General features: G+C 35.4%; 2 protein-coding genes across 2 annotated transcripts; both read right to left on the bottom strand.

Annotated features, from left to right (window-relative positions):
• Positions 1-18,832: 18,832 nt before the first annotated feature.
• LOC134848168 (palmitoyl-protein thioesterase 1-like) lies at positions 18,833-27,717 on the bottom strand. The gene is made up of 6 exons (XM_063865530.1): positions 27,336-27,717; positions 26,510-26,703; positions 25,970-26,199; positions 20,699-20,833; positions 19,874-20,040; positions 18,833-19,149 (listed from the first exon to the last, which is right to left on the bottom strand). The coding sequence occupies exons 1-6, from the start codon at positions 27,652-27,654 to the stop codon at positions 18,977-18,979; spliced, it is 1,218 nt and encodes a 405-aa protein (XP_063721600.1). The 5' UTR covers positions 27,655-27,717; the 3' UTR covers positions 18,833-18,976.
• LOC134848169 (uncharacterized) lies at positions 21,710-23,409 on the bottom strand. Its single transcript, XM_063865531.1, has 3 exons — positions 23,029-23,409; positions 22,245-22,438; positions 21,710-21,930 (listed from the first exon to the last, which is right to left on the bottom strand). Exons 1-3 carry the CDS (start codon positions 23,345-23,347, stop codon positions 21,781-21,783), a joined length of 663 nt encoding a protein of 220 aa, XP_063721601.1. The 5' UTR covers positions 23,348-23,409; the 3' UTR covers positions 21,710-21,780.
• Positions 27,718-27,932: the final 215 nt, after the last annotated feature.

Genomic DNA, 27,932 nt, shown 5'->3' with positions numbered 1-27,932 from the left:
GCAGGTAAAAGCCACTGGCAAATGGACTTTCAGATTGATTGCGCAAGTCCGGTACCATTTTATTCCCACAATAAGTTAGTTGCACGAACGGAAATGTCGAGAGCAAATATCAGCCGTAAGATCAGTCCCGAAAGAAATTAGAAAGATTGTTTACAGTGCTACGGACGAGGTTTTAAGGACAGATCCTTTTGAAAAAAGTAAGATCCTTTTGAAAATGGAATCTGAGAGATGGTTTGACAAAGATTTATTGATCATCGAGGATTGACAGAAACAAATCAATGGAAAAAATACACTACCACTGTTGGGCATAAAAAATCGTCAAAAACAAGTGTCAAAATCAGTAAATTCTGTTGGAGACAAGAAAGGCGAATTGGAACTTCAGTATTCACCAATCCTACATATGTGCATCAAAAATACGAGGTGAAATATTTCAAGCAATTATTTGAAAGGGCGGGATTCCTATAAAATTGTGAAGTAAGAACACATTTTCAAGAGCCACTACGTTTTCTTCAAGTGGAATTAAACAAATCCCTATTCATGTCTTACCACAAGAAGAAACAATCAGTGATTTGCTGAAAGATGAACATATTGCGAAGTTGGTAAAACGTAGAGAAGACTGCGAAACGAGACTGTGACTAACTGTGCAATCAGATGGGTTCGGAGTGTGTTCGGAATGTTTTATTAGTATCTTTTAATGAAAGTCAAACAGCGGTTGGATGAAGTAAATGTACGTTTTTGCAAGGATGGCCGTGGTTCCGGCTTTTGGAACGAAGTTACAGTGTCAGTAAAACGGAAAATTGATTCGGTAACAAAATTTAAACGTCCTGAAAACATTTCAGATCTAAAATTCTTGATGCGGTCAAAAGATCAGTTTCTACATTTTGTTCAAAATTTTGCCACTAAGATAGATAAATTCCAAAATTTAAGGAATAAACATTCACGTTTCCAATGGGGATTGTCGCATGAAGCAGCTTTTGTCAAAATTAAAGAAATAAGTAGTTATTTTGTCGAAAATCATCATTTTGACGTCATGAAACAAACTAGATTGCAAGGTGGTGCTTCTAAACAGTGTCTTGGGGCCGAATTGGATCAACTACATTTTGATGCTTGGAAAACTTTTATTTACGCGTTTTGGATTTTGAACGATACCGAATTGAAACGAAGTTGTACAACTAAATTAAATACAATTAAATGAAGTTGAAATGTTAGCTGTGGTTTGGGCAGTGACTCGATACCAAAATTTTTTGTTTGTGGCTCCGTTGAAGATAATATTGTCCTCTTTTTTTTGAAGAAAAGAGAACCGAAATAACACAAAAACTCTTTGCTGGTACGATGGGGAGACAATATGTTGCCATTTTACTACGAGACAGAGCATCGACAGCGGAAAAACATGTAATTGGTGAATTAGTTAACTAGGCCCTCAGTAGGATTAGCTTTTCAATTTTCAAAGCTGGACAAAACGTTTTTTATATGCCTAATTGAATGCAGTTCATAGTCTGTTAAAACGGTCGGCGTTTGAGAACGCGGGAGGGAACAGCTGGCCAGATGATGTTATAGGAAACACTCTATCGGCAAGAGAATTACATCATCGAAAAGAAGATGAAGCGAAGAAACTGATCCTCGCATTTCATAATTTAAAACAATTTTGTTGTGCGTGTTAATTTGGTACGCAAAACTGATTCGCGTTACGCTTTAATCATTATCAGTAAAAAAAAATTTCAAAACGCGAGTGAGTAGGTCCAGAGCAGGGCTGAATTGGCATTTTTCAGACGACCAGAATTGGCAAAAAATGATCGGAGAGAAAACATCTCTTTTTAGTTAATTTCAGAAGTCAATATCTGCAATAGGGTAGGTTTTTTCGTTGTCCAAAACTAATATTTTGGTTACCGAAAGATGACTGAAAAAAAACGACCCCAAGCCAAATTAATCAGTTTTCTTCGAAATTCGAAAGAATAGTTGCTGTCTCATCCAAATAAACAACGTGTTAGGCAGTAAAACGGCTATCAGCAGAGAATGGACTCATTACAGAGTCTTGAAATAAAACTTAATGGAATATAATCAATTGAGTAAGTCGATTCAATCAAATTGAGTAGAACTTGATTCATTGATATCACTGTCGACCTGAATTTTTCGCAAGTTGACATGTCATTCACGGTAGTTAAAAACTTCCTCCGTTGAATCAATCAGGGAGCATCGATTTTTCACTAAAAATGAAGAGCTCTACTAATTACGATAAATTCAACGAATGTCCCGATTTTTCTGGATAAAAAGATTGTGCGAATCAAGTGACCGCCTTCAGAGCAAACAAAAACACCCTAAAGAGTTTGCACCAGTTAATATTTATAACAAGCATTGCGAGTTGCAGTATCAGAGTTATTTGATATGATTAGAAACCATAATTATTTGACATCATTGATTGAAGAAAAAAATCAAAAATTTTCCAAAGTTCTAAAGAGCGCAAAAAATTTCAAAAAAGCATGCAGCGTCTTGCAGTTTTTTTCGTCTAAACTCCAATTTTTACAAATTTTTTTGAAAAATTCTGTTTTTAATAAAGACGAAGATGAGTTCGGATTTTTGCTATTAGATTGGTAAAGGTTCATTCGGAAAGTGAAAATTGAAAGCTATTAGACCTTAAGGTTGGCAAATACCACTTGCAAATTGACTTTCAGATTGATTGCGCAAGACCGGCATCAATTATATCTCAAGAAAAGAGGCATGAACTGCAACTTCGAGACCAATTTCTAGCCGTAAGATCAGTCACGAAAGAAGACTGAAAGGATTTTTAAACTGCGTCATACGACGTTATAAAATTGGTAAAATCCTGTTGAATATGGAATGTGAAGGTTGGTTTGCCAGGGCGGATTTATTCATCACCGAGGGTGGAGACAGACATCATTGAAAACAACATCTTATCACTGTTGAGCATAGAAGTATGTCAGAAATGTTAAAGCTGTTGGAGACAATTAAGGCAAATCAGAAGTTTAGTATTCGCCAATCTAACGTAAGTATATCAAACATGTATGGTGAAAAACTTCAAACATTTAATTAAAAGGAAGTGATTCCGAAAAAATTGTGAAGCATCAAGACATTTTTATAAGCAATTATATCTGATTCAAGTCAAGGGTAATCAATCCCTCATTCGCGTCCTTCCAAAAGAAGAAGAAACAACCAACGGTTTGCTGAAAGAAGAACATAATGTGAACTTGGGAAAAAGAAGAGAAGACTGTTTGATGTTACCCACAGTTATAACTTTGAAACTAGGTGAGTCGGTGAAATTAGAATTAAATCAAAGTTGATTAACATGGAAATTTACAGGATTAGATTTCAAATACCAAATATGACTGAGTTGGTAGATAACGTGGCGTTAGCCATTAGTGGAAACACTCAAGATCCAATATGGTTCTCAAATATTGATCTGAAGGACTCAAAAACACAGATGTAGCCTAGTGAAGCAACAAGTCGCCAAAATAATTTCAGCAAGTTAGGCGGAAGCATCACTGGAACTTACCTGTTTATAACCGGCTCATTCGAAGGAGATGGCCAATGAATTCCAAGGAACGATGGATTAAATGGCGAGAGACATTTTGAAGATTGATCTGTGCACTTGGATGATAATTTAACCGCAACCCAGGGATCATAAGAACGCCATTGGTACAATGTTCGAATGTCTTAAAAATACTAAATCAGAATCAAGCTGGGGTTAATTTGAGTAACTTAACGTTTTTTGCAAAAGAAACAAAATGGCTGGGGCTCTGGTTTTTGGAAAAAAAATTACTCTGCAGGTAGAACGGAAAATTGAATCGATAATAAAAATGAAACGTCCTGAAAACATTTCAGTTGTAAGATCATTGATTGGATCATTTATTCAGTTTTTATGTCATATTCCAAAATGGGTCCTTACGACGGAAAGATACCCAAATTTAATGAAAAAAAAACATTCCCGTTTCAAATGAGGCGCAACATTTGTCAAAATGAAAAAAAAAATTGAGTTTTTTTCAAAAATCAACCACTTTGACGTCAACAAACAAACTAGGCTGCAAGGTGACGCTTCTAAACAGGGTCATAGGGCCGAAATGAAACAACTACATTTTGATGATTGGAAACCTATTAGTTACGCTTCTAAGACTTTGAACGAGGCCGAATTGAAAAACAGTTTAAATGAACTGAAATTGTTAGCAGTGGTTTGGGCAGTGACTCATTAGCAAAATTAATTGTTTGTGGCTCCGGTCAAGATAATTCAGGACCATGAAGCTTTGTTGTCCTGTTTTTCTGAATACAAAAATACCGAAACAACACAAACACTCCTGGTACGTTGGGTGGACAGTTTGTTGCCATTTGACTACAACATAGGACATATACCGGGGAAATTCATGAGATTGGTTGATTATTTATCTAGGGACCCAGAAGAATTACCTCCTCAAACTTCAGAACTGAACAATACGTTTGTTTTTACGCAAGTTAACACGGTTTATAGGCTAGCAAAAACGTCGGCGTTTGAGAACTCTGGAAGAAAAACTGGTAAAATGACGTAATAGGAAATACTACATTGGCACGAGAATAACATCATCAAAAAGACGGTGAGGCGAAGAAACTGTTCCTCGCATTTCATAATTTATAAAAATTTTGTTGTGCGGGTAAATTTGCCACGCATAAATGATTCGCGTTACGCTTTAGTTATTATGAGCAAAATTTTTTCAAAGCGCGATTAAGTAAGTCCAGAGCATAGCCAAATTGGCGTTTTTCAAACTCCCAGAACTACCAAAAAACGATTGGAAAGAAAACTTCTTTTATTATTTGATTTTAGCAAGTGGAGTAGATTTTTTTTTGTGTCAAAATTTATTATTTTGATTGCCGAAAGTTGACTCAATAAAAAACCGGCCCCAAGCAAAGAAAATCCGTTTTTGTTTCGAAAATCGAAAAAAAATGCTGTCTCATCTAAGCAATTTGCGAGTTATGCAGTAGAATGGCTATGATCGGATAAAGGACTCAAAAAAATCTTAAAAGATGTCTTGAATTAACACTTAAAGAGAAAACAATAAACAATAGTAACAAAAATATGTATCTTTTCTCAAACGCTAAGAGCAAAGAATGATAAACAATGGAGAGAAAGGTTTAAGTTATACAAACACAAAAATGCAAGGAAAATTATTTTTGGGTGAGCAACTGAGAAAGACGGTATCACTAATTTGAAATCATAAACAAACCAAAATGGGAGCAAAATTATAAAAAAAAAACAGTAACCATTGATTCAATAATACGTGGAGGAACAAAGGTTCAGGTAGGAAAAACTGCAAAAAATAAAATGCAATGCAACAAAACATTGGCAATCATGATAAGAATCATCAGAGATTTGAACAGTTTGGAGAAATCCCAAAATTGTAAAAGTTTAGGGGGAAAAGGTGACACTAGAAATCTTATAGAACGAACTGATAATTGCTTGAAAAAGTTTCTTATATGTGAACGAACCTACATTCTTTTTGGTACAAATTAGTAAGCATGACAGAAAACTACAATCATTTTGAGGTACAACGGTATAAACAACGTTGTTATTGGGCTCAACGGGTAACTTCAGACAAGATAGCGGCTATCGGACAGCATAAATAAGGCAGTTGGAAAGTTTGCTTAAGGTTGGTGTATGGTTTTTGGCAACTATAAAATTTAGTTAACATTAGAGGGGTTCTTTGAACAAACTTCTTCTGTAAAACTGGAAAATTGATTTGAAAAAAAGATGGTTTGATTTGGGTGGCTTGTTATGGTTTAACTTAATTTAAGGGCGGTACCGGTTGGTGGGACAGAGGGCAAACATCTGAAAAAGAGCGAGATTGATTGCAGATACAAAACGCAAATACGAATAGATACAAAACAGATACAACCAGAACAGGTCTTGTGTTTGGAAGAACATTAAAAACCCAAGATGGAACGATTGAGGACAGGTTAGTTGATTAATGGAATACGATGATCACATTAGGTTAGAAACGACATTTTTTCCCTAATTTCTGAAAACCCAAAGTTGGGAGCGGACTGAGCAGATGAGAAGTCATATGTCCCGATAATTGATTGATTGTTGCAGCGGTAAACTCAAAAGTCAAAACTGCAGAAAACCAACCAACCATTTATTTTTTAATTAAGTGATATGCAATTGTTCGAAACTTTTTTACTCTTGATCGAAAAAGATAGAAAATCTGAACAAACCCATTGAAGAAACCCGTTCAGTAAACTCATAGAAAATGAGAAACTATTGATACCCGTTTGAACTTTCATACGCAATGCAATGTACCTGATTGTTTGATTTAAAAAAGCAAGAGAATAATTAGCATAGGTTAAAAGCTAAGGAAGACGATATCATCAAATTGAAACCATTAAAAATCTGACTGTGGAGCAAAGTTACAAAACCAGCAACCATTGGTTCAATCATGCGGGGAGGAACAACGGTACAGGTAGGAAAAACTCTTAAAATTAAAATGCAACGCAACAATACATTGGCAATCATGGTAAAATATATCAGAGATTTCAACAGTTTGGAGAAATCCCAAAGTGGTAAAGTTGAGCGATGAAGGGTCACATTAAAGTTTTACATAACGATCTGCAAATTATGATAATAAAATGGTACTTATGACAGGAACTACAATCGTTTTGGGATACAACGGTATAAAAATTGTAATTATTGGGCTCAACTGGTAGCTTCAGACAAAATAACGACTATCGGACAGCGCACACCACAGATAATCAATGCAATCAGAAGTTTTGGTTAAAACATTGATAACAGAGATCTTGTTTCAATTTTGCCAACTAAAAATTTGAAAATTTACTCAATATTAGAGGGGTAGTTTGAAAAAATTGATTCTGTAAACTTGATAAGATCACTTGAACACAAAGAAAAATTTACTTTGGAGAATTGGATATGGTTACAAATGGTTGTAGGGTGGTATAGGTTAGTGGGTTAGAAGACTACAAGCCCAACAAGGAGCGAGAGCATCTGATTGCATGTACAGCAATCAATTACAAACAGAGACAAAACAGATACATCCAGTTCAGCAGCAGCGCTCGGAAAATAACTACAAACACAAGATGCAACGATTACGGAAGCCACACAAAATTAACACTTGATGAATGCAATACGACGATGACAATACGACAGAACCGACATTTTCTTCTTAAGTTTTGGCTATTTCCAAATGGGGTGCGACTTGTGCAGATTAGAAATCAAACGTGCTGATGATTGACTGGTTGCGGCAGTAAGCACAACTGCAGAAAACCATGCAACGGTTAAATTTTGTATTTCAGTGATATGCAATTGCTCAACTTCTTGCCTTTATACATTTGATTGAAAAATATAGAAAATCTGAACAGACTCATGGACGAGATCCGTTCGGTTAGTGCAAAGAAAATGAGAACCTATTGATACACGTTCGAGTATTGAGACGCAAAATACCTGATGTGTACTCAAAAAAATTATAAAATTAATTAGAAAAAATGGGCAAATAACTGGTCGTCATAGGAGGCTAATAGGGCGTTGCTTATGCTTGCAATAAAAATGTTCAATTTTAGTATCCTCATAACCTTTCTAGTTTGATTTAACTTAAAGTTGAGCTCTCTACTTCCCCTCAAAACAAGTACTACCTTGGAAACATTTTATTTTTTGGTTTCAATATTTGAAATTTTATTTAACATTAGAAGGGTTCTTTGAACAAGTTGATTCTGTAAACTTGGAAAAATGATTTGGAAACAAAAAAATGGTTTCGATTGGATGACTTGGTATTGTTAAGATTTTTGTACGGTGGTACAGGTTGGTGAGGTTGAAGGCAACAAGCTGAAAAAGAATAAGATCTGATTGCATTTACGAAAAACAAATACAAATAGATACAAAATATATACAACCAGAGCAGCTCTTGCGTTCGGAAAATGACAACAAACACAAGATGAAATGATTGAGGACACGACACAAAGATAACACTTAATTGATGCAATACGACACAAACGCCATTTCCTTCTTAATTTTTGGATACCCAAAAGTTGGGGGCAGACTGTGCGAATGAGAAGTCATATGCGCTGATGATTGATTGATTGCGGCGGTAAACTCAAAAAGTTAAAACTGCACAAAATCAAGGAACCATATAGAATATCTAAACCAAGGAACCATATAGAATATATTATATAGAAAATCTAAACAAATTTATAAAAAAAACCGTTTGGTTTGGTAAACCAAACGATAGTGAGAAACTATTCATATACACGTTCGAGTGTTGTAACGATATGTACCTGATTGGTACTCAAAAAACCTACTAAATACTTAGGAATAGTAGGCTAACAGCTTGGTACCATAGGAGGTTAATAGGGCATCAGTTATGACTGCACTAAGGCTGATTAATTTTAGTGCAGTCGTAACCTTTCTAGTAGGATTTAACGTAGATTTGATCTCTCTACTCCCCCCTTCGATCACATGTCCTACTTCGAAAACAGTTTACTTGAGTCTAAAGTAAAATGCTTAAAACAACCGAGAGCAATTGATCACAAAAACTCTATAAAAGCGTCATATTTATCGATTTCAATGACTAAACAAAGGACTGGCGTGTCAAAAAAGTCCAATTTTTACCATCAGTAGTAAGTTTTTCCGACGGTACATAATGACAGATTTAACAAACTCATTCCCGGCGATAGTCTTTCACATCGTTTAAGTAGCCTATTTTTCTTCTCTCAAACGAGAAAATTGTCACACAGTGTTGACGCACAAAGGGTGGTAGGAAATGGCGTTCTCAGACAATGAAAACTAATAATTCCATGGCATTCTAAGGTTTGATAAAATCATAGAGGGCGGGTTGCTTCATTTGTTCTCGGTCGATATAAAAGCTTTGTTTTCTATTAGTAAATTTTGTCTGAAACAGTCGTCAATAACTGGCATTTCAGTTTTCAATGAAAATCTAGGTTTGTGTTTGAATTTATCAACAAGTGTAAGACAAATTTTCTAACAGGAATGGCAGCGTAAGTTCAACTTTTTGCAGCGTAACATTATCTTTTCTATTTTTTCGTTTACCTCGAACGGAGCCATGTGTCTGTAAGTTTTTGATTTTTCGATAAAACTATTTCAGTTTGATTTTTTTGCTACCCAAAATTTGTTCAAAAACATATTACTCACTAATTTAAATTATTTGTAGGAATCAAGCATTAGTGTGATTAAAACGATCTTTTTTCTAGATGGCTCTCAAAAACAAAATAACTTTGAATAAAAGTAAACTTTGTACTTCAAATCAATTTTTATTTTTCTGCGCAAGGTTTCAACACCTCAAAAAAACTTGAAACTCATGTGCAAAGGAAAAAACAGGAGCTTTGAATTGAACACACTTTTAACTAACAACTGCAAATAATTGAATTTCAGTGCGGGAAAAGTTGAAGAAAAATCATAAAGTCAGCTATTACCTTTCATCATTGCTTGGTCAAAAACAACGATGCTCTGAAAACTGTAAGAAGTAAGCAGCTTACCAAAATATCATTTTTTGAGCTGCAAGGAGCTTTCATCAATATTAAAGCACGTCGAACGATAGTTAAATGCGAGCGCATACGATTCTACGACCTCGCAAAATTTTGTTTTTCTCCGGTTGACGGACAAAAAATTTCAGAACAAGTAGTGTGCTTTTTCCTATTCATGAGTAAAAGCAGCGATAATTTACCTTTCGAAAATACATTCTTGACAAATATACATAAGCTAATAAAACTATAATAAAAACTACTCTGAAAAAAATAATCGAGGAAAGTTTTTGGATCATCCGTACAATTTCCCCGCTAAGGATTTAAGGGGATTAGGGTTGATTACCTGAGGGGGCTTTAAATCAGCCTGAACACTTTTACTGTGTTTGAATAGCCGAAACGTGGATGCGTGATTTAATTATAAAACGGTGGGGAGGAAATACAAGTTTTTCAAAAGATAATTTCAAAGAGAATATTATATCACATGCTAATCAGATATATTTATTTATCGAACAAAAATTAAACGTCAACTAAACTGTCGACTAGACTAATCGAACAATTATTCCCTAATTTTATTTTGACGGTAACACGGGCAAAAATTGATGTCCTAAAATAGTTTCATGGGACCCGGGTTGACAAAAAAGGATTTTTATAGAATTTCATGAAAAAACAGCTTGTCAAACAATTTCATAGACCAAGAGAAAATGAATGAAAATTGCATAATAAGCTTTGTTCCATGCAATGAAACAAGCATTTTTTGCCGCCAACTGGAGCTGAAAAACAAGTTCCTCTGCCATAATTTGATTAAAAAAACTGTGTGAAAACCGCAAAAGCAATTTTTTATTTTATGAAATTGTATGATAATCATTTTTTCCATACTCTACGAAATTGTAAGACAAGCAATTTTTCTATGACGAAAATGCGAAAAAAAGTGTTTCAAAAATTTGAGTTATAAAGAAAAACACAAAAAAAAGGTTTTTTATTATAGAAAACCCAAAGTGTAAGTGGCAGTTACCTCGCAGAGAAACATCATTTGGTGATTTTAGCTAGGTGTGACATTATGTGACATTTTTACTCAGAGTTATTTATTATTAACGTAACTTTTTGCATAAGGCTAGACAATGTTTACTTTGAAAATTTCGGTGGTTGGGAAAATCACCGCAAAATAAAAAAATTTTGCGTGCAATTTTTCTCGCAATATGTTTATTTGAGCATAAAAGCGGCTTTAGCTTCAAAAAAGATATCAAAAAAGTTTTTGAGCTCAAACTTAATTTTTTTCTTCGGTAAAATTTTTTTCTTCATATGTAAAATTGTATGACGAACATTTTTTGTTCAAATTTTTTTAATGCCAAATTTGCTCTCATGTAACCAAAACTGTCTCTTATTTTTATTGTTTCTGTTCTTAACCAATTTGAGATACAATTATTTCCGAAAAAATCTTCCGATTGAAAAAATGTTTATCCTACAATTTTCTTCTATGAAAACTGTTTCTTAAGCAATTTTTTCCATAGACCCTATATTTGAAATTAGATGATAAGTTTGTTTCTTGTATTGGCGCCAACTCGGGGAGATATACTTTAAGGGGCTTGAGGTTGATTACCTGAGGGGGCTTTAAATCTGCCCTAACACTTTTACTGTGTTTTAAAAGCCGAAACGTGGATGGGTGCGTTATTTGTATAACGTATGTCAACCGTATCACGTGGTAGCATGATGGTTCCCAAAATTTAATGCGATGAGGGGAAGTGTCCTTTTGAAGACTTGTCTTTTTCTTGTTAAAGGTTAAAATGAGTTTTTTGTGATTACTTTATTTTGAGCTTACCTTTACTTTGAGTTTAGTCTTAAAATAGTTGATAGATGCTCTTTCATAGTCATTTTCAAACAGATGTTTAGCGAATTTTAGTCCATTCTTTTCAACTTTATTTGATCTTACCCAATCTTCTAAGTCTTCTAAAGTTTCATTAGCTGAATCTGATCACGCTTCATTGGCTCAATAATTTTCTAAGGCTCTTTAAGTTTCTACTATGGGCTTAAACTGCGCATCAATTTCAACATTTTATTACTTCAATCACCTGTCTTTCATTTGATTTCATTTCCTGATTCAATCCATAAATCAAATCAACAATTAAATTTACTATAAATAGGCAGGAAATTGATTAAATTGTTTTTATTATATTGTCATTATGATGATTTTTTAAGACACAGACAAAGTGAAAATTTGCATCTCATGTTTTTTTGAAAACATCAGTTGAAAAATCCAACAAAAAACTGCAAATTGCAGGGCGAATTCCCTAAGATGTCAGAATTTTTCCTCCATTTGCCCTCAAACTTTTCACGATTTCCCCTAAATTGAGCACTGTTTTAGCTTTTCGATTTTTTGAAAAAAAAGTTAGCTGTAAAAAGCTACCGGAAAAACATAAAACAACTACAAAATTATGTTCAAAAAGTCTTTTTCATTTCCTCGCAGCGTTCTCTCCAAATGAATTTTCAACATACTGCTCCAATTATTTTGCTACAAAATTTCTACGATGCGGCTTCAAACGCAAATGAATGCTAAATTTTGCTGGTTTTCATAATACTAATTTTTGCTGAAAAAAAATCGTTTTTTGATCCAAAAAACAATTTCGAGTTTTGGGAGAACTGGCTCTAAATTAAATCAAAACGTTATCGCAAAATGAGGATTTATTATTGTCATGTATTTCCTTAAAATTAAGCCATACAAAAATGAATAGTTCAAACTATAATTCATAAGAAAATATTCTGCGCTTGGCTAAATTTGAGTCTGGACAGTCAAAAATGTTGAGACGTTGTTTTATTTCTACTTTCGAAATTGGAATCACGATTGATAGGTTTGCAGTCTTTTTTACCATAATTGAATTTCTACAAACAAGCAATCTCTGATGTGCCTGAAATTTGGTTGGAAAAAACGCTATCCATGTCATGGATAAGTTTTACTTCGATTAGCCGATGGCTGGTTAAATTACACAGAATTGTCCGAGCACCAAAAAGAAACGCCAAAAAATTAGAAATAGTTTTTTTTGAGACTGAATGAAAAATTGTTGGAATTTTTCTTTAGCACGTCGAACCAGAATTCAAAAGTAAGTAAAATTTTCTATCACTTCTGATTTTTAACTGCAAATGGTTTTGCGCGAAATACAAAAAATTGACATATATGATTGAGTTTCTTTCAAGGAAATTGTACAATCGGATGAATATTGCTTTTTCAAACACCTTACTCCAGGTTACATGAAACGATATTGGTCAATAGTTACTGACATCCAATTTTGATGCGGCTTTACATAGAGATTTTACTACCACTTGCGTCAGAGCGGTTGCAAAATATGCTAATTTTGAGGTTATTTCAATTTTTTTTTCAAAAAGGAAGCAATTCCGTATGAACTAGCTTTGGCGATTAGATTGCTCATTCCATCTATTCCAGAAAATATTTCGTTTTGTAGCGCAAAAAGAACAATTTCCTTTTCACCATCGGTAGTTGATTGTAAACTCATGCCAAAATGAGGCTCGTTCTTGAGACTTGTTCTTGACTTACTAATATTATCATGATATTTTTTTTGAAGTATAGTTTCGGTCGTCGTCAGATTCATGAAACCAAGTTTTGCAAGGCAAACAATCTCAGGTGGTTACTCAAGGGTATTGACAACTGCTTCATCAGGGTGTCTTACATTCAAATTCAGATTGATTTTGCATTGCAGACTCATTCCTTCTTTATACAGTCTTCAATCACGGTCCATTGAACGTTAATTTTTGATTCTGTGAAAATTCAGAAAAAAACTTCTTATGTCAAAGTTGTTTTGAAGGTACTGTTTTTATCATTAGGTTGAAAATTTCTTCAAAGATTGCGACTGAGCATATCAATTGAGATCGAATCAAAAAAATTTTTTTTCCAAGACACACTACTTCAGATACTTGCCTACTAGAACGCACATTCCTTGAATGTGCTTTTGAGTTTTCACGGGTAACCTATGCGTAATTGCGACATCCGCTGTTCAACAGCGCTTCCATTTTTTCAGCTTTATTATAGTTTTTTTGCATTTTTTATTCCAATAAACCGCAAATTTTTTGCCTATTATATTCAATTCCATTTTTTTTTTCTGAAATTTTTCCATAAAGTTTTTCCTCGTCGCTATCTCTGTTGCTTCCATGATATATTTTAATACAAATTCTTTGAAATCTTGCAATCGTTGATTAATTTAAAGTTTGAAAAAAAAATTGATTGTGACTTTTCAAACTTCTCAACATTTTTAGGACGAGTATCTCTGATACTTTTCGTTGGTAGATTCTATAGTCTCATTTAGGCTTTCGAGTGTTTAAGATATTGATTGCAAACTTGAGCTTGCAAACACACACAGGTTTCGAAGAAGAATAAGGAATCCAAAATTTTTCAGTTTTCAACAAGGAAAGCCGGTTACTGAGCAAGTAACACAAAATGTTCCGACCACAGTCTTAGAAAAAAAAAAAAAGAATGTCGTTTTTTTTTCACCTGGTGTGATAAAAATATCCAAAATTCAAAAACCACTTTGGCTTGTTTTTTAGTCATAGTGAAAAAGCCATTCAGAAAACAGTTATGGAAGAAAACTGACTTGAAAAACTAAAAAAAATTGTGAAACAATTTTTAAAAACTTTTAAGCCTTCTTTCGAACTTTTCTGCAGAAAAGTTTAGTATTTTAACATTTGTTTTCATAGTGACGCTGGAAACCTCCAAAAACCATTTTTGTTTGAGTGCAACTAAGTTTTTACGGCTTAAAATAGGGTTAAATAATCTATTGTAAGTCTTAAACGCTCACAACACATCTGTTCGAAAAAATACCAAAAATCAAAAATTTCAAACCGGTTTTTCTCGACATTGTGAAAAACAAAAATTGGAGTTTTCGAAAGTCGTTAAAAATACAATTGAAAGGGCTTCAAAATGATAAATCACTCAAGCCAATCCGATATTTAATTCTAACCTGATTATGCGTGAAAAACAAAAAGAAAAAAAATTAAATACACCCGAATACAAAACTTCTCCCCATTTTCAAATGGTCGGAACAATAACTACTCCATAAATTTATTACAACAAAATTTTTCTTTTTTTTTTTGCAAATTTTTCAAATCTTTTATCTCAACAATCAGGGAAATACAGCAAGGATGCTGCTTAGATGGGTGTTCAAAAAGTGGCTATAACTGACACTCATTTGAGAAGTTTGTTTTTCTAGATTTTGAGAGAGCATCTCTAAAAATGTTCTCGACTGGCGACCTGTGCGTATTATTTTGAAAGAGCATCTCTGAAATTTTCTCGATTGGCTACCAATCAGATAACTTGATAACCATCTGGTTAAGCTACCCGGCTTGATGTGCCATGGAAAGAACCAAAAGTGCCCAACAGCAGACCATGTCGAAAACTCAAAATAATCCTATCGTGGCCAAAGCGATCCTAGTGGGTGGCTTTCATCGTAAATAACCAAATTTGAGGACGTGCCGAAGTGGCTGGGTGCTTCGGGCAAAAACCAAATTGATGTTTGGCTTTATGGAGGTGTGTGCTTAAAGTTTTTGGAGGAGTGCCACCTTTGACTTCTCTCATGTAACCGAACTGTAATTGAACTCTCATTTGGAAACGATTATTTGGAACAAGATTGCTTAAAGAGGGAGACATCGGTGTCTTGATTCCAAGTGTTTTCATAGAGTTGCATCTGAATTTGCCTGCTTAACGGAAAGTTAGAGTTTTTTAATGGAAATTTGTTTTGTAAGTGTTTGTAATTTTAAAAAGAGAATAGTAAAAACTAATATTTCCTGTCTTTTGTTCAACTACTGTGGAGAAGGATGTAGTAATTTGTGATAATGATTGTTGGTCTTTGGCTCAGCGCTTTTTTGTCATCCACTATTTCCTGTTCTTCATAGAGAAGAAAAAAAAATGAGTTGAAGTAAGAATGTCCCTTCTTCTCGCGGTCGGTCGTTTCCAAGTAATGTGTATTTTGTCCCTATCAAAGTAGTGTGTTTTTGTAGTACAATTTGGTTTCATGTACAAATCTTAATGTGGATGTGGTACTCGCACAGCAAAATTGGCATTTCCGTTGCTTTCCCAGAGATATTAACTGCAGAATATTCAGCGACTAGTTGACGAGGAGAGTAGATTTTTTTGCTAACTTTGGGGGGGGGGGGGGGGTTTCTGCATTTTGCGTGGAAAACAAAAAGAAAAAAAAATTAAATACAACCGAATACAAAACTTCTGATTTTGCTGATTTTGCGTGGAAATCAAAAAAAAAAATTAAATACACCCGAATACAAAACTTCTCCTCATTTTCAAATGGTCGGAACAATAACTGCTCCATAAATTTATTACAACAAAGTTTTCCTTTCTTTGCAAATTTTTCAAATATTTTATCTCAACAATCAGGGAAATACAGCAAGGATGCTGCTTAGATGGTGTTCAAAAAGTGGCTATAACTGACACTCATTTGAGAAGTTTGTTTTTCTAGATTTTGAGAGAGCATCTCTAAAAATGTTCTCGACTGGCGACCTGTGCGTATTATTTTGAAAGAGCATCTCTGAAATTTTCTCGAATGGCTACCAATCAGATAACTTGATAACCATCTGGTTAAGCTACCCGGCTTGGTGTGCCATGGAAAGAACCAAAAGTGCCCAACAGCAGACCATGTTGAAAACTCAAAATAATTCTATCGTGGCCAAATTGATCCTAGTGGGTGGCTTTCATCGTAAATAACCAAATTTGAGGACGTGCCGAAGTGGCTGGGTGCTTCGGGTAAAAACCAAACTGATGTTTGGCTTTGTGGAGGTGTGTGCTTAAAGTTTTTGGAGGGGTGCCACCTTTGACTTCTCTCATTTAACCAAACTGTAACCGAACTCTCATTTGGAAACGATTATTTGGAACAAGATTGCTTAAAGAGGGAGACATCGGTGTCTTGATTCCAAGTGTTTTCATAGAGTTGCGTCTGCATTTGCCTGCTTAATGGAAAGTTAGTTTTTTTTAATGGAAAATTGTTTTGTAAGTGTTTGTAATTTTAGAAGGAGAATAGTAAAAACTAATATTTCCTGTCTTTTGTTCAACTACTGTGGAGAAGGATGTAGTAATTTGTGATAATGATTGTTGGTCTTTGGCTCAGCGCTTTTTTGTCATCCACTATTTCCTGTTCTTCATAGAGAAGAAAAAAAAATGAGTTGAAGTAAGAATGTCCCTTCTTCTCGCGGTCGGTCGTTTCCAAGTAATGTGTATTTTGTCCCTATCAAAGGAGTGTGTTTTTGTAGTACAATTTGGTTTCATGTACAAATCTTAATGTGGATGTGGTACTCGCACAGCAAAATTGGCATTTCCGTTGCTTTCCCAGAGATATTAACTGCAGAATATTCAGCGACTAGTTGACGAGGAGAGTAGATTTTTTTGCTAACTTGGGGGGGGGGGGGGGGGTTTCTGCATTTTGCGTGGAAAACAAAAAGAAAAAAAATTAAATACACCCGAATACAAAACTTCTGATTTTGCTGATTTTGCGTGGAAATCAAAAAAAAAAAATTAAATACACCCGAATACAAAACTTCTCCCCATTTTCAAATGGTCGGAACAATAACTGCTCCATAAATTTATTACAACAAAGTTTTCCTTTCTTTGCAAATTTTTCAAATCTTTTATCTCAACAATCAGGGAAATACAGCAAGGATGCTGCTTAGATGGGTGTTCAAAAAGTGGCTATAACTGACACTCATTTGAGAAGTTTGTTTTTCTAGATTTTGAGAGAGCATCTCTAAAAATGTTCTCGACTGGCGACCCGTGCGTATTATTTTGAAAGAGTATCTCTGAAATTTTCTCGAATGGCTACCAATCAGATAACTTGATAACCATCTGGTTAAGCTACCCGGCTTGGTGTGCCATGGAAAGAACCAAAAGTGCCCAACAGCAGACCATGTCGAAAACTCAAAATAATTCTATCGTGGCCAAATTGATCCTAGTGGGTGGCTTTCATCGTAAATAACCAAATTTGAGGACGTGCCGAAGTGGCTGGGTGCTTCGGGTAAAAACCAAACTGATGTTTGGCTTTGTGGAGGTGTGTGCTTAAAGTTTTTGGAGGGGTGCCACCTTTGACTTCTCTCATTTAACCAAACTGTAACCGAACTCTCATTTGGAAACGATTATTTGGAACAAGATTGCTTAAAGAGGGAGACATCGGTGTCTTGATTCCAAGTGTTTTCATAGAGTTGCGTCTGCATTTGCCTGCTTAATGGAAAGTTAGTTTTTTTTAATGGAAAATTGTTTTGTAAGTGTTTGTAATTTTAGAAGGAGAATAGTAAAAACTAATATTTCCTGTCTTTTGTTCAACTACTGTGGAGAAGGATGTAGTAATTTGTGATAATGATTGTTGGTCTTTGGCTCAGCGCTTTTTTGTCATCCACTATTTCCTGTTCTTCATAGAGAAGAAAAAAAAATGAGTTGAAGTAAGAATGTCCCTTCTTCTCGCGGTCGGTCGTTTCCAAGTAATGTGTATTTTGTCCCTATCAAAGGAGTGTGTTTTTGTAGTACAATTTGGTTTCATGTACAAATCTTAATGTGGATGTGGTACTCGCACAGCAAAATTGGCATTTCCGTTGCTTTCCCAGAGATATTAACTGCAGAATATTCAGCGACTAGTTGACGAGGAGAGTAGATTTTTTTGCTAACTTGGGGGGGGGGGGGGGTTGCCGCAGGTGTTTAAACTGTATCGGAGTTGAAAATCAAGGAAGGATAGTTGCTGATGGGCTTATATTTGAAGAAGGGATAGAGGTTGGTCGGGGAATAGTTGCAGAAACTATTCTCTCAGCTACTGGAAGTGGCAAAGTAGAGCTTGTTGTGCACAGTAAAAGTTTTTGTGGTGTTGTTTCAGTGTTGTTACGTCACTGCAATTAAAATGAGTCTATCCACAAACATGGTACCGCACGCTTGCTTGGGAATGGAGGTTTTTGATATTACACTCTTAGCAGCGTCATGTCCGGGGTTGCGGTTTCAGCCGGGCGAGGGAGAAGTGTTAGGATTATCTAACGGAGCAACCCCGCCGGCTTTGGAAGCTCGTAACTAAAAACCCAGACCGAGCATTCGTGTTGTTTAGGGAGCGATTTGTGCTGTTTGTGTGTTTGCGCAGCGCGTCGGATCCACTACTGGAAGGCGGCTCTTATGTAGCCAAAATTTTTCGAAACTCCTTCGCAGCATTGCTTGCAGATAAAAAAGCCAAATTAATAGGATTCTGAATATGATAGGATGTTGAAAAATCACATTCGTAAAAGTTCACTTCTAATAAGAAATAACGTTACCGGTAAATAGTTATGAGTTTGATCGTACATTCATTTTTTATCCCACGCTCATCTAAATAACATTCTGAGAACAACAAAACTGACAAAGTTTAGTATTTTATTCCTTCTAAATAACATTTAAGACTATTCTTTATAATAGGTTAATAATGAAAAAACAGATTTTTTCAATTGAGAATCCCGCGTACATAAATTTAATCTATGAAAATGGACCGTTCTCTCTACTCCTTCATTTGATGTACTTGTCAATGATGTCATCTAGGTCTTCTCTGTCTATCTGGAGGTGGTTGCCCTTGATCGGGTACCTGATCAGTCTGCCCTCTTCGTCCATCTGTTTCAGTCCCAGTCTGTCTTCAGAGTACAGAGTTGTGTTCTCAAGGGCAACCACTGTCTTCGTCTGACCTGTCGAATATAAAGGTTACATAATCAACATGTTATTTATGATCAGAACAGTAGAGTGATTACAGCTTCATTGATTTTACCCCTCAATACTATAATTGGCAAAAAAAAGAACTTTCAAAGATAATTTTTCTATCAACTTAACAACTTTTGAGATAAACATTTTACTATGGGAGCGCGACTGTTTCTAATTTTTAAGGTAACCTATTGGGCATGAACTTTGCCTTTCATCTATCTTTTTCAATAACAAAATGATATTTTTAACTGTAAGTAAAAAACATTATTATTCAATTGAAAAAAACGATGTCTCAGCCCAACTCGTGTGAAGAAAAATTTGATTCAGTTGTGTTTTCTTTCCACGCAGAAAGAAAAGCGCGACAACGTCGTTCTCATAAGCGTGTCGATACTAGGGAACGCAATGACCCCAGTTGGTGCTATTTCACGATCTGTTTTACCTGGCTAAACCCGTGGCTCTAATAAACGCTAATAAATAATTAGTAATAAACTCTAACTAAAATGTTTGCCAATTTTTCTCCAAAACACTGCTTGAAAACTGAAATTTTGGCACTTTTTTTCCCATAACTAGCCTTCGACACAATTTTTTCAACAATAAAGCGGTAATTTATAGTTTTTTTTTTGAAGTTTATTATAGCTTGTACGGACCTCGGTAATTCAGCTTCATTGATTTAGAGAAAAGTCTGAAAAGGTCTGAAAGTTTATTTCTTACCATCCTGGTAGAAGCCGAACCACTCGCTCTCCCGTGGCACTACTTCAGTGTCTTCTGTAAATTGCACCATCACGAAGTTGGACACTTGCAGAAGGTTCTTCTTATACTCTGAATTCACCCTGTTCTCATTGTTGATTTCCGCAATGAACACACTCGCATTCTGGTAGCTGTAATAAAAGAGAGAAAAAAAAGAACCAAAACATTTCCCCTAATTTTTGCTCTCAAAATACAAATAAATCATTTGGGTTTCAATGTTTTTCTAGGAAATATTTCTTGTTTAAGATTAAGTTGAACTTGCGATTGTTATTTTCGTATGTTCGTCTTTTTATTCGTAAAATTCAAACTATTTAAAGTTTTGTTATCACTGCTTTTGTTCAAAATCTCGGACATTGTGCAACTTTTAGTTATTAAGAGTAGTTTGTAATTTTGCTCGATTTTTCAAAAATGAAAGTTAATCCTTAAATTGGAGTTTTCCGGACTATCATTTTAAAAGAAAAAAGATAATGTCAGTAAATTAAAACAGACGTAAATTACAACTCAAAATTATTTTTGCTCCGACGGCTCTAGTTTGGGTGTGGGCATGGTTTTAAGTTTTTCGGATTTTTCTATAACCATGGCCAAATTGTGCATCACGTAAAAACTCCGTTCAGATTTCTGATTTGAATTTTAAAAAACTCGGAAAATGAACTTCTTGGACAACGAGGCAATATGGAACTGTTTTCTTTGTATGAAATCGAAACCGCCTCCCCACTCAAAAAAAAAATCATGCGCTCGCCACTGTTTAGTCGCTCTATCCGTTTTGAAATGTATGAAACCCTTGCTTACTGTCGTGGGTTTCTGGGGTCGTGCCAGTACTCTGCCTGGACAATGTGGTCCTGCACTGGAGAGGAGTAGAGGAGTCCCGTCACTTCATCCCGCAGGATGTCACACACCTCCTTGTCCGGGTCACAGTTGGGGAGGCTGGAAAAATATCGAAATCATATTAAACTTGTAAAGTATGTATACTAGATCTAATTTATGGCTATTAAGCTCTTCTTTCATGAGTAACAAAACGTTCTAAGATATTTCTAGAATGAGGAAATAAGGAAACAATTTAGAAACTTCAGACACTGAACATTTTGCTGTTTGATTTTGTCAAAAATTGGTTAATCTTTGTTTTCTATACCATCCACTAATGTATCAGCTCTTTCACCAAACCCATAACTGTGATTTTACAGTATTGATTTGTCATTATTGATTTGTCATAGAATTTGATTAGTGGCAGCAGAGGCGGATCTAGGATTTTAAGGGGGGGTTGTGGGCGGATTCTTAAAAAATGTTTAAAAATTTTGTCGACGATTTTCCGAGCGATCCCAAAGCACTAAAAAGAACCTGTTTTGGCCAATTTTTCTGCGCCGCAGACAAAACTTTGAAAAAAAAAACAGGCCAAAAGAATGCGTTTTTAGGCACTTTTGGAAAATTTTGACCAAAAAAAATCGTTTTTTTTTGGCGCGCGCTTCCCACTTAAAATTATTAAATATAGGCACCAAAGGCGCCTTTGGAAAATTTTGGGGTCCGTCAACCAAAAAAGGATATCTCAAAATAGTACAAAGGGGGACCCTTTGGTTCGGCAGGTGGTCGAATCCTTGGTAGAAGGGGCATCCGATCCCCCAAAGCCACCCCCTCCCCTAAGTTTGTCGGTGAGTGGCAGTACTTAATGACGAGCGCAGTTTGTCTTAATAAACAGCCTTCTAAAACAGATATGGTTGTACCATAAATATATATTGGAAGATATTAAACGAATTAAATGAGTTTAATAATAATTTGGTTCTGAAGTGCCCAATTTACCCAAAAAACGCCTTGATGCTGTCCGCCAAAGGTGATCAGATTCTTGATGGGGGGATCGGGACACCTCTGGGCCACTGCTCTCAGGAACTGGCCCCCCTGACTAAACCCCATGCATGGTACCCGTTGGCCAAGTTAGAGTCGTTCTTTATCTTTTCACACACTTGTGTCACTTGGTCGTTGACGTTCATAATGAAACCATTCAAAGTATCCTCGATTATGTTATTGCCAATCTGAAAATATATAGTCTTTTGTTTACTTTTGCTGGCCAAGGTCTTACAAGAATCTACAAAGAAACGAGGGACTTTTTTGAGTTTTTAATCAATTACACTGCTATTGGAACTCTTAAAGTCAAGCTAATCAAAAACTTTCTTTGAAAATGATGCGAAATCAAAAAAAAGACGCAATTTTTTGCGTCTGATATACTTTTTACATAAGTTTGAAGGATGAAAAACAAAAAATGGCAATTTGTCAAAAACAGTTTTAAAAACCTGTTTTTTTTTTCTATTTTCAAAAAATTCATTCAAAATCTTTTTTTACTATTTACCATCAAAGAGTGGACATAAATGCCAGGCACTTGTCTCTCAATCTGCCTCTTGATGGATCCCATGCTCAGAGGGTTGCAGCAACAGTCGCCCATGCCATGCCACAACACCACCGGGACACTACCACTCCCATTGCCAGTCTCCTTCTTCAACCCTTCCAGTGGCTGCTTTCTCTCTTTTCCAGCATTTGGAGTGCCTTAAGACACTCTTCCGTTATACTCTTCCGTTTGTGTATTATATGAAATTTTTTAAACTTAGAATCGGTTAGAATCAGGGGCGGATCTTGGATTTTCTCGAAGGGGGGCGGATTTTCAAAAAAAGTGCGAACATTTTGTCGACCTTTTTTTATAGATCGACCAAATTGAAGTTTTGAGCTCTTCCAAAGCACTACAAAGACCCTGTTTCGGCCAAAATTTCTGCGACGCAGGAAAAGTTTTGAAAAAACAGCCCAAAAAAAGAAAATGTTGACCAAAAAATCGCGTTTTTCAGGCACGCGCTCCCCCTCAAAATTAGTGTATATTGGCGCCCAAGGCGCCTTTAGAAAAAATTTAGGGTCCGTCACCAAAAATGGATATCTCAAAACAGTACAAAGGGGGACCCTTTGGGTCGGCAGGATTTTTTAAGTTTTCAAGTCATTAGATTTTTTGTTTTTGAAAGATTTTTAGGTTTTTTATGTTTTTGAATTTCTTCCCTGGTCTTCTTTAATTTTTGCCTGTGCAATCGTTTTAGAGATATTGACCAGTTATAACGAACAGTACCATCTAGAGTTTTAGGAAAATTGCAAACCTTCGTGAAAACCAGTTAGGACCGGAATCGTCGTGAATTTCACTTCGGCAAGATCTGAACTTTGCTTTGTTGTTCGGACAAACTTCTCAAAAAACGATCCCATTTGACGCAGAACATCAAGTACAGCGTCATCTTTGATCACAGTTTCCAGTTTACCCCAAAAGTTTTCCAAGAAGTTAGAGTCATCCCATCTGTTAAGAAGATATGGCTTCAGTGCTTCTCGGTATGACTTTCGGTATTCTTTTTTGTGAATTTTGTCGGCTGTAGCAAAATGAGTTGCTACGAAAAGAACAAAAATGTAAAACGAAGCAAGCTTCATTGTTTCAAATGTGTGGTGTTTGATCAAGATAAACTTAAATAGATTAGTGTTAGTGTATTCTGTAATCCTGTATTGAACGTTACACGTCAAAATGGCATATCTAGGATCGGTTGAATATAGAGTGCTCGCTCAGAGCTCTGATGCAAGTTTTGGAAAATCTGAAGGTCTTGACAGTGTCCTGCATTTTTGTTCTGAGCTCCTTCTAAATCAAGTCGATTTTTGATTTTATAAAATCCTGAAAAAGGACCTGAAGCACCAACGAGTATCTTCTAAGTAGTGTATTTTATGTGTAGCTTTGTATATTTCTCTAACTGATTGAAACCAAATTATTCTGATAATCATTTAAGAAAATTCGATCATTTTCTGCAAGAAAACGATAATAAAAACAAGTAATAGTCACTCGGTTAAAGTAAACTGTTTTCCGTGCTTGATTTTTTTCAGAAACGTTTAACAGTCATGAGGCTGACAAAGCCGGGTTAAGGTTCCGACCATGGTTACAGCCAATCCTAGATCGCCCCTGTATCAATTCATACCTTATTGTAATTTTCAAGTTGATAGCTCATTAACTAGGCACCGTCAAACACTATCCTATGTTTAACAAATTTTGCTGCTAATTTGAAGCTCAACCAATGTCTAATAACCAGTATAGCAGCCTTATAGGTGGACATTAAACTCAATTTGAATAGTAAAAAAAATGAAAATTTCTTTGCTACTCCTCTGTTTAAAATAAATTGCTCAGAAAAGAACGCATAAACTACTGATGTCTTTTTGCTAGTATTTTTTTCTTCTTTCCCGTGTTGACCTCCATAGAACAAAAAAGTCAATCAAACAATTCCATCAACTAAGTCTATGAAAAAATACTAGTCCTACAATTTTCATACATTTTGCTAAAAAGAAGTCACCGATTTTTCAAAATACTTTTTTTTTAAATTTTGGCCTTAAAGTCAGTTTATCGTACAAAACAAAAAAAATTGTGTCAAAAAAATTGCTAATCATCTATTTGTTTTGAGCGGCAAACTAAGTTTTGTATTAAAACGAATATTAAAAAAATTCGCAAGCAGGTTTAATTTTTTGTATGCTTAATGCAGACCTGAATACACAAAGATATTTTTTTCTCCATTTCTCTGGATAGATGATACAGGAGCAGTAAACACATCTCAAGCATCATACCCAAATTTAGTCAAACCTGATGTATGATATGTCGAAATAAAATTGGTCATGCACATTCAAAATATACCAAAAGTAATGTGAAATAAAATCAAGCACAGTCGAAACAAACAAGCACAGTAAATACACCTCAAGCATCATAACCAATTTCAGTCAAAATTGATGAATGATACCTCGAAGTTTCTTTGGTCATTTACAATCAAAACAAACCAATAACAGTATAAAAAATCTGAAGCAAAGTCAAAACATACAAGCACAGTAAAAACACCTCAAGCATCATACCCAATTTCAGTCAAACTTGAGGAAAGATACCTCTAAGTTTTATTGGTCATGTACAATCTAATTATACCCATAAGAAATAAACAAATATGAGCAAAGTCGAAACATACAAGCACAGTAAATACATCTCAAAATACAAATAAATCATTTGGGTTTCAAAATCTTTCCAGGAAAATATTTCTTGTTTAAGATTAAGTTGAACTTGCGATTGTTATTTTCGTATGTTCGTCTTTTTATTCGTAAAATTCAAACTATTTAAAGTTTTTTTCTCACTGCTTTTGTTCAAAATCTCTGACATTGTGCAACTTTTAGCTATTAAAAGTAGTTTGTAATTTTGCTCGATTTTTCAAAAATTAATGTTAATCCTTAAATTGGAGTTTTCCGAATTATCATTTTAAAAGAAAAATGATAATGTCAGTAAATTAAAACAGACCTAAATTATAACTCAAAATTATTATTGCTCCGACGGCTCTAGTTTGGGTGTGGGTATGGTTTCAAGTTTTTCGGATTTTTCTATAACCCTGGCCAAATTGTGCATCACGTAAAAACTCCGTTCAGATATCTGAATTGAATTTTAAAAAACTCGGAAAATGAACTTCTTGGAAAACGAGGCAAGGAACTAGGATTTTAAGGGGGGATTGTGGTCGGATTTTTAAAAAATGTTTAAAAACGTTGTCGACGATTTTCCGAGCGATCCCAAAGCACTAAAAAGAACCTGTTTTGGCCAATTTTTCTCCGCCGCAGACAAAATTTTGAAAAAAAAACAGGCCAAAAGAATGCGTTTTTAGGCACTTTTGGAAAATTTTGACCAAAAAAATCGTTTTTTTTTTGGCGCGCGCTTCCCACTTGAAATTATTAAATATAGGCACCAAAGGCGCCTTTGGAAAATTTTGGGGTCCGTCAACCAAAAAAGGATATGTCAAAATAGTACAAAGGGGGACCCTTTGGTTCGGCAGGTGGTCGAATCCTTGGTAGAAGGGGCATCCGATCCCCCAAAGCCACCCCCTCCCCTAAGTCTGTCGGTGAGTGGCAGTACTTAATGACGAGCGCAGTTTGTCTTAATAAACAGCCTTCTAAAACAGATATGTTTGTACCATAAATATATATTGGAAGACAGGATATTAAACGAATTAAATGAGTTTAATAATAAATTGGTTCTGAAGTGCCCCAATTTACCCAAAAACGCCTTGATGCTGTCCGCCAAAGGTGATCAGATTCTTGATGGGGGGATCGGGACACCTCTGGGCCACTGCTCTCAGGAACTGGCCCCCCTGACTGAACCCCATGGCATGGTACCCGTTGGCCAAGTTAGAGTCGTTCTTTATCTTTTCACACACTTGTGTCACTTGGTCGTTGACGTTCATAATGAAACCATTCAAAGTATCCTCGATTATGTTATTGCCAATCTGAAAATATATAGTCTTTTGTTTACTTTTGCTGGCCAAGTCTTACAAGAATCTACAAAGAAACGAGGACTTTTTTGAGTTTTTAATCAATTACACTGCTATTGGAACTCTTAAAGTCAAGCTAATCAAAAACTTTCTTTGAAAATGATGCGAAATTAAAAAAAGACGCAATTTTTTGCGTCTGATATACTTTTTACATAAGTTTGAAGGATGAAAAACAAAAAATGGCAATTTGTCAAAAATAGTTTTAAAAAACCTGTTTTTTTTCTATTTTCAGAAAATTCATTCAAAATCTTTTTTTACTATTTACCATCAAAGAGTGGACATAAATGCCAGGCACTTGTCTCTCAATCTGCCTCTTGATGGATCCCATGCTCAGAGGGTTGCAGCAACAGTCGCCCATGCCATGCCACAACACCACCGGGACACTACCACTCCCATTGCCAGTCTCCTTCTTCAACCCTTCCAGTGGCTGCTTTCTCTCTTTTCCAGCATTTGGAGTGCCTTAAGACACTCTTCCGTTATACTCTTCCGTTTGTGTATTATATGAAATTTTTTAAACTTAGAATCGGTTAGAATCAGGGGCGGATCTTGGATTTTCTCGAAGGGGGGCGGATTTTCAAAAAAAGTGCGAACATTTTGTCGACCTTTTTTTATAGATCGACCAAATTGAAGTTTTGAGCTCTTCCAAAGCACTACAAAGACCCTGTTTCGGCCAAAATTTCTGCGACGCAGGAAAAGTTTTGAAAAAACAGCCCAAAAAAAGAAAATGTTGACCAAAAAATCGCGTTTTTCAGGCACGCGCTCCCCCTCAAAATTAGTGTATATTGGCGCCCAAGGCGCCTTTAGAAAAAATTTAGGGTCCGTCACCAAAAATGGATATCTCAAAACAGTACAAAGGGGGACCCTTTGGGTCGGCAGGATTTTTTAAGTTTTCAAGTCATTAGATTTTTTGTTTTTGAAAGATTTTTAGGTTTTTTTATGTTTTTGAATTTCTTCCCTGGTCTTCTTTAATTTTTCTGTTGTAGTTTATTGGGACACCGCTAAAAGGAAAACTTCTGCCTGTGCAATCGTTTTAGAGATATTGACCAGTTATAACGAACAGTACCATCTAGAGTTTTAGGAAAATTGCAAACCTTCGTGAAAACCAGTTAGGACCGGAATCGTCGTGAATTTCACTTCGGCAAGATCTGAACTTTGCTTTGTTGTTCGGACAAACTTCTCAAAAAACGATCCCATTTGACGCAGAACATCAAGTACAGCGTCATCTTTGATCACAGTTTCCAGTTTACCCCAAAAGTTTTCCAAGAAGTTAGAGTCATCCCATCTGTTAAGAAGATATGGCTTCAGTGCTTCTCGGTATGACTTTCGGTATTCTTTTTTGTGAATTTTGTCGGCTGTAGCAAAATGAGTTGCTACGAAAAGAACAAAAATGTAAAACGAAGCAAGCTTCATTGTTTCAAATGTGTGGTGTTTGATCAAGATAAACTTAAATAGATTAGTGTTAGTGTATTCTGTAATCCTGTATTGAACGTTACACGTCAAAATGGCATATCTAGGATCGGTTGAATATAGAGTGCTCGCTCAGAGCTCTGATGCAAGTTTTGGAAAATCTGAAGGTCTTGACAGTGTCCTGCATTTTTGTTCTGAGCTCCTTCTAAATCAAGTCGATTTTTGATTTTATAAAATCCTGAAAAAGGACCTGAAGCACCAACGAGTATCTTCTAAGTAGT

Source organism: Symsagittifera roscoffensis, chromosome 6, assembly GCF_963678635.1.
Source record: "Symsagittifera roscoffensis chromosome 6, txSymRosc1.1, whole genome shotgun sequence".
Lineage (NCBI taxonomy): Eukaryota > Metazoa > Xenacoelomorpha > Acoela > Convolutidae > Symsagittifera > Symsagittifera roscoffensis.
This window is presented reverse-complemented; position numbering and strand designations above follow the sequence as displayed.

What these genes read in the sequence shown, in the direction of transcription:
- LOC134848169 (XM_063865531.1), bottom strand. Translation starts at nt 23,347, where the DNA reads ATGAAGCTTGCTTCGTTTTACATTTTTGTTCTTTTCGTAGCAACTCAT. An exon ending in CCTAACTGGTTTTCACGAAG is followed by an intron (nt 22,439 to 23,028) that starts GTTTGCAATTTT and finishes GAGTGTCTTAAG; the next exon opens with GCACTCCAAATGCTGGAAAA. An exon ending in TTTATGTCCACTCTTTGATG is followed by an intron (nt 21,931 to 22,244) that starts GTAAATAGTAAA and finishes ATATATTTTCAG; the next exon opens with ATTGGCAATAACATAATCGA.
- LOC134848168 (XM_063865530.1), bottom strand. Translation starts at nt 27,654, where the DNA reads ATGAAGCTTGCTTCGTTTTACATTTTTGTTCTTTTCGTAGCAACTCAT. An exon ending in GACCCCAGAAACCCACGACA is followed by an intron (nt 20,041 to 20,698) that starts GTAAGCAAGGGT and finishes CTTTTATTACAG; the next exon opens with CTACCAGAATGCGAGTGTGT. An exon ending in GTTCGGCTTCTACCAGGATG is followed by an intron (nt 19,150 to 19,873) that starts GTAAGAAATAAA and finishes TATATTCGACAG; the next exon opens with GTCAGACGAAGACAGTGGTT.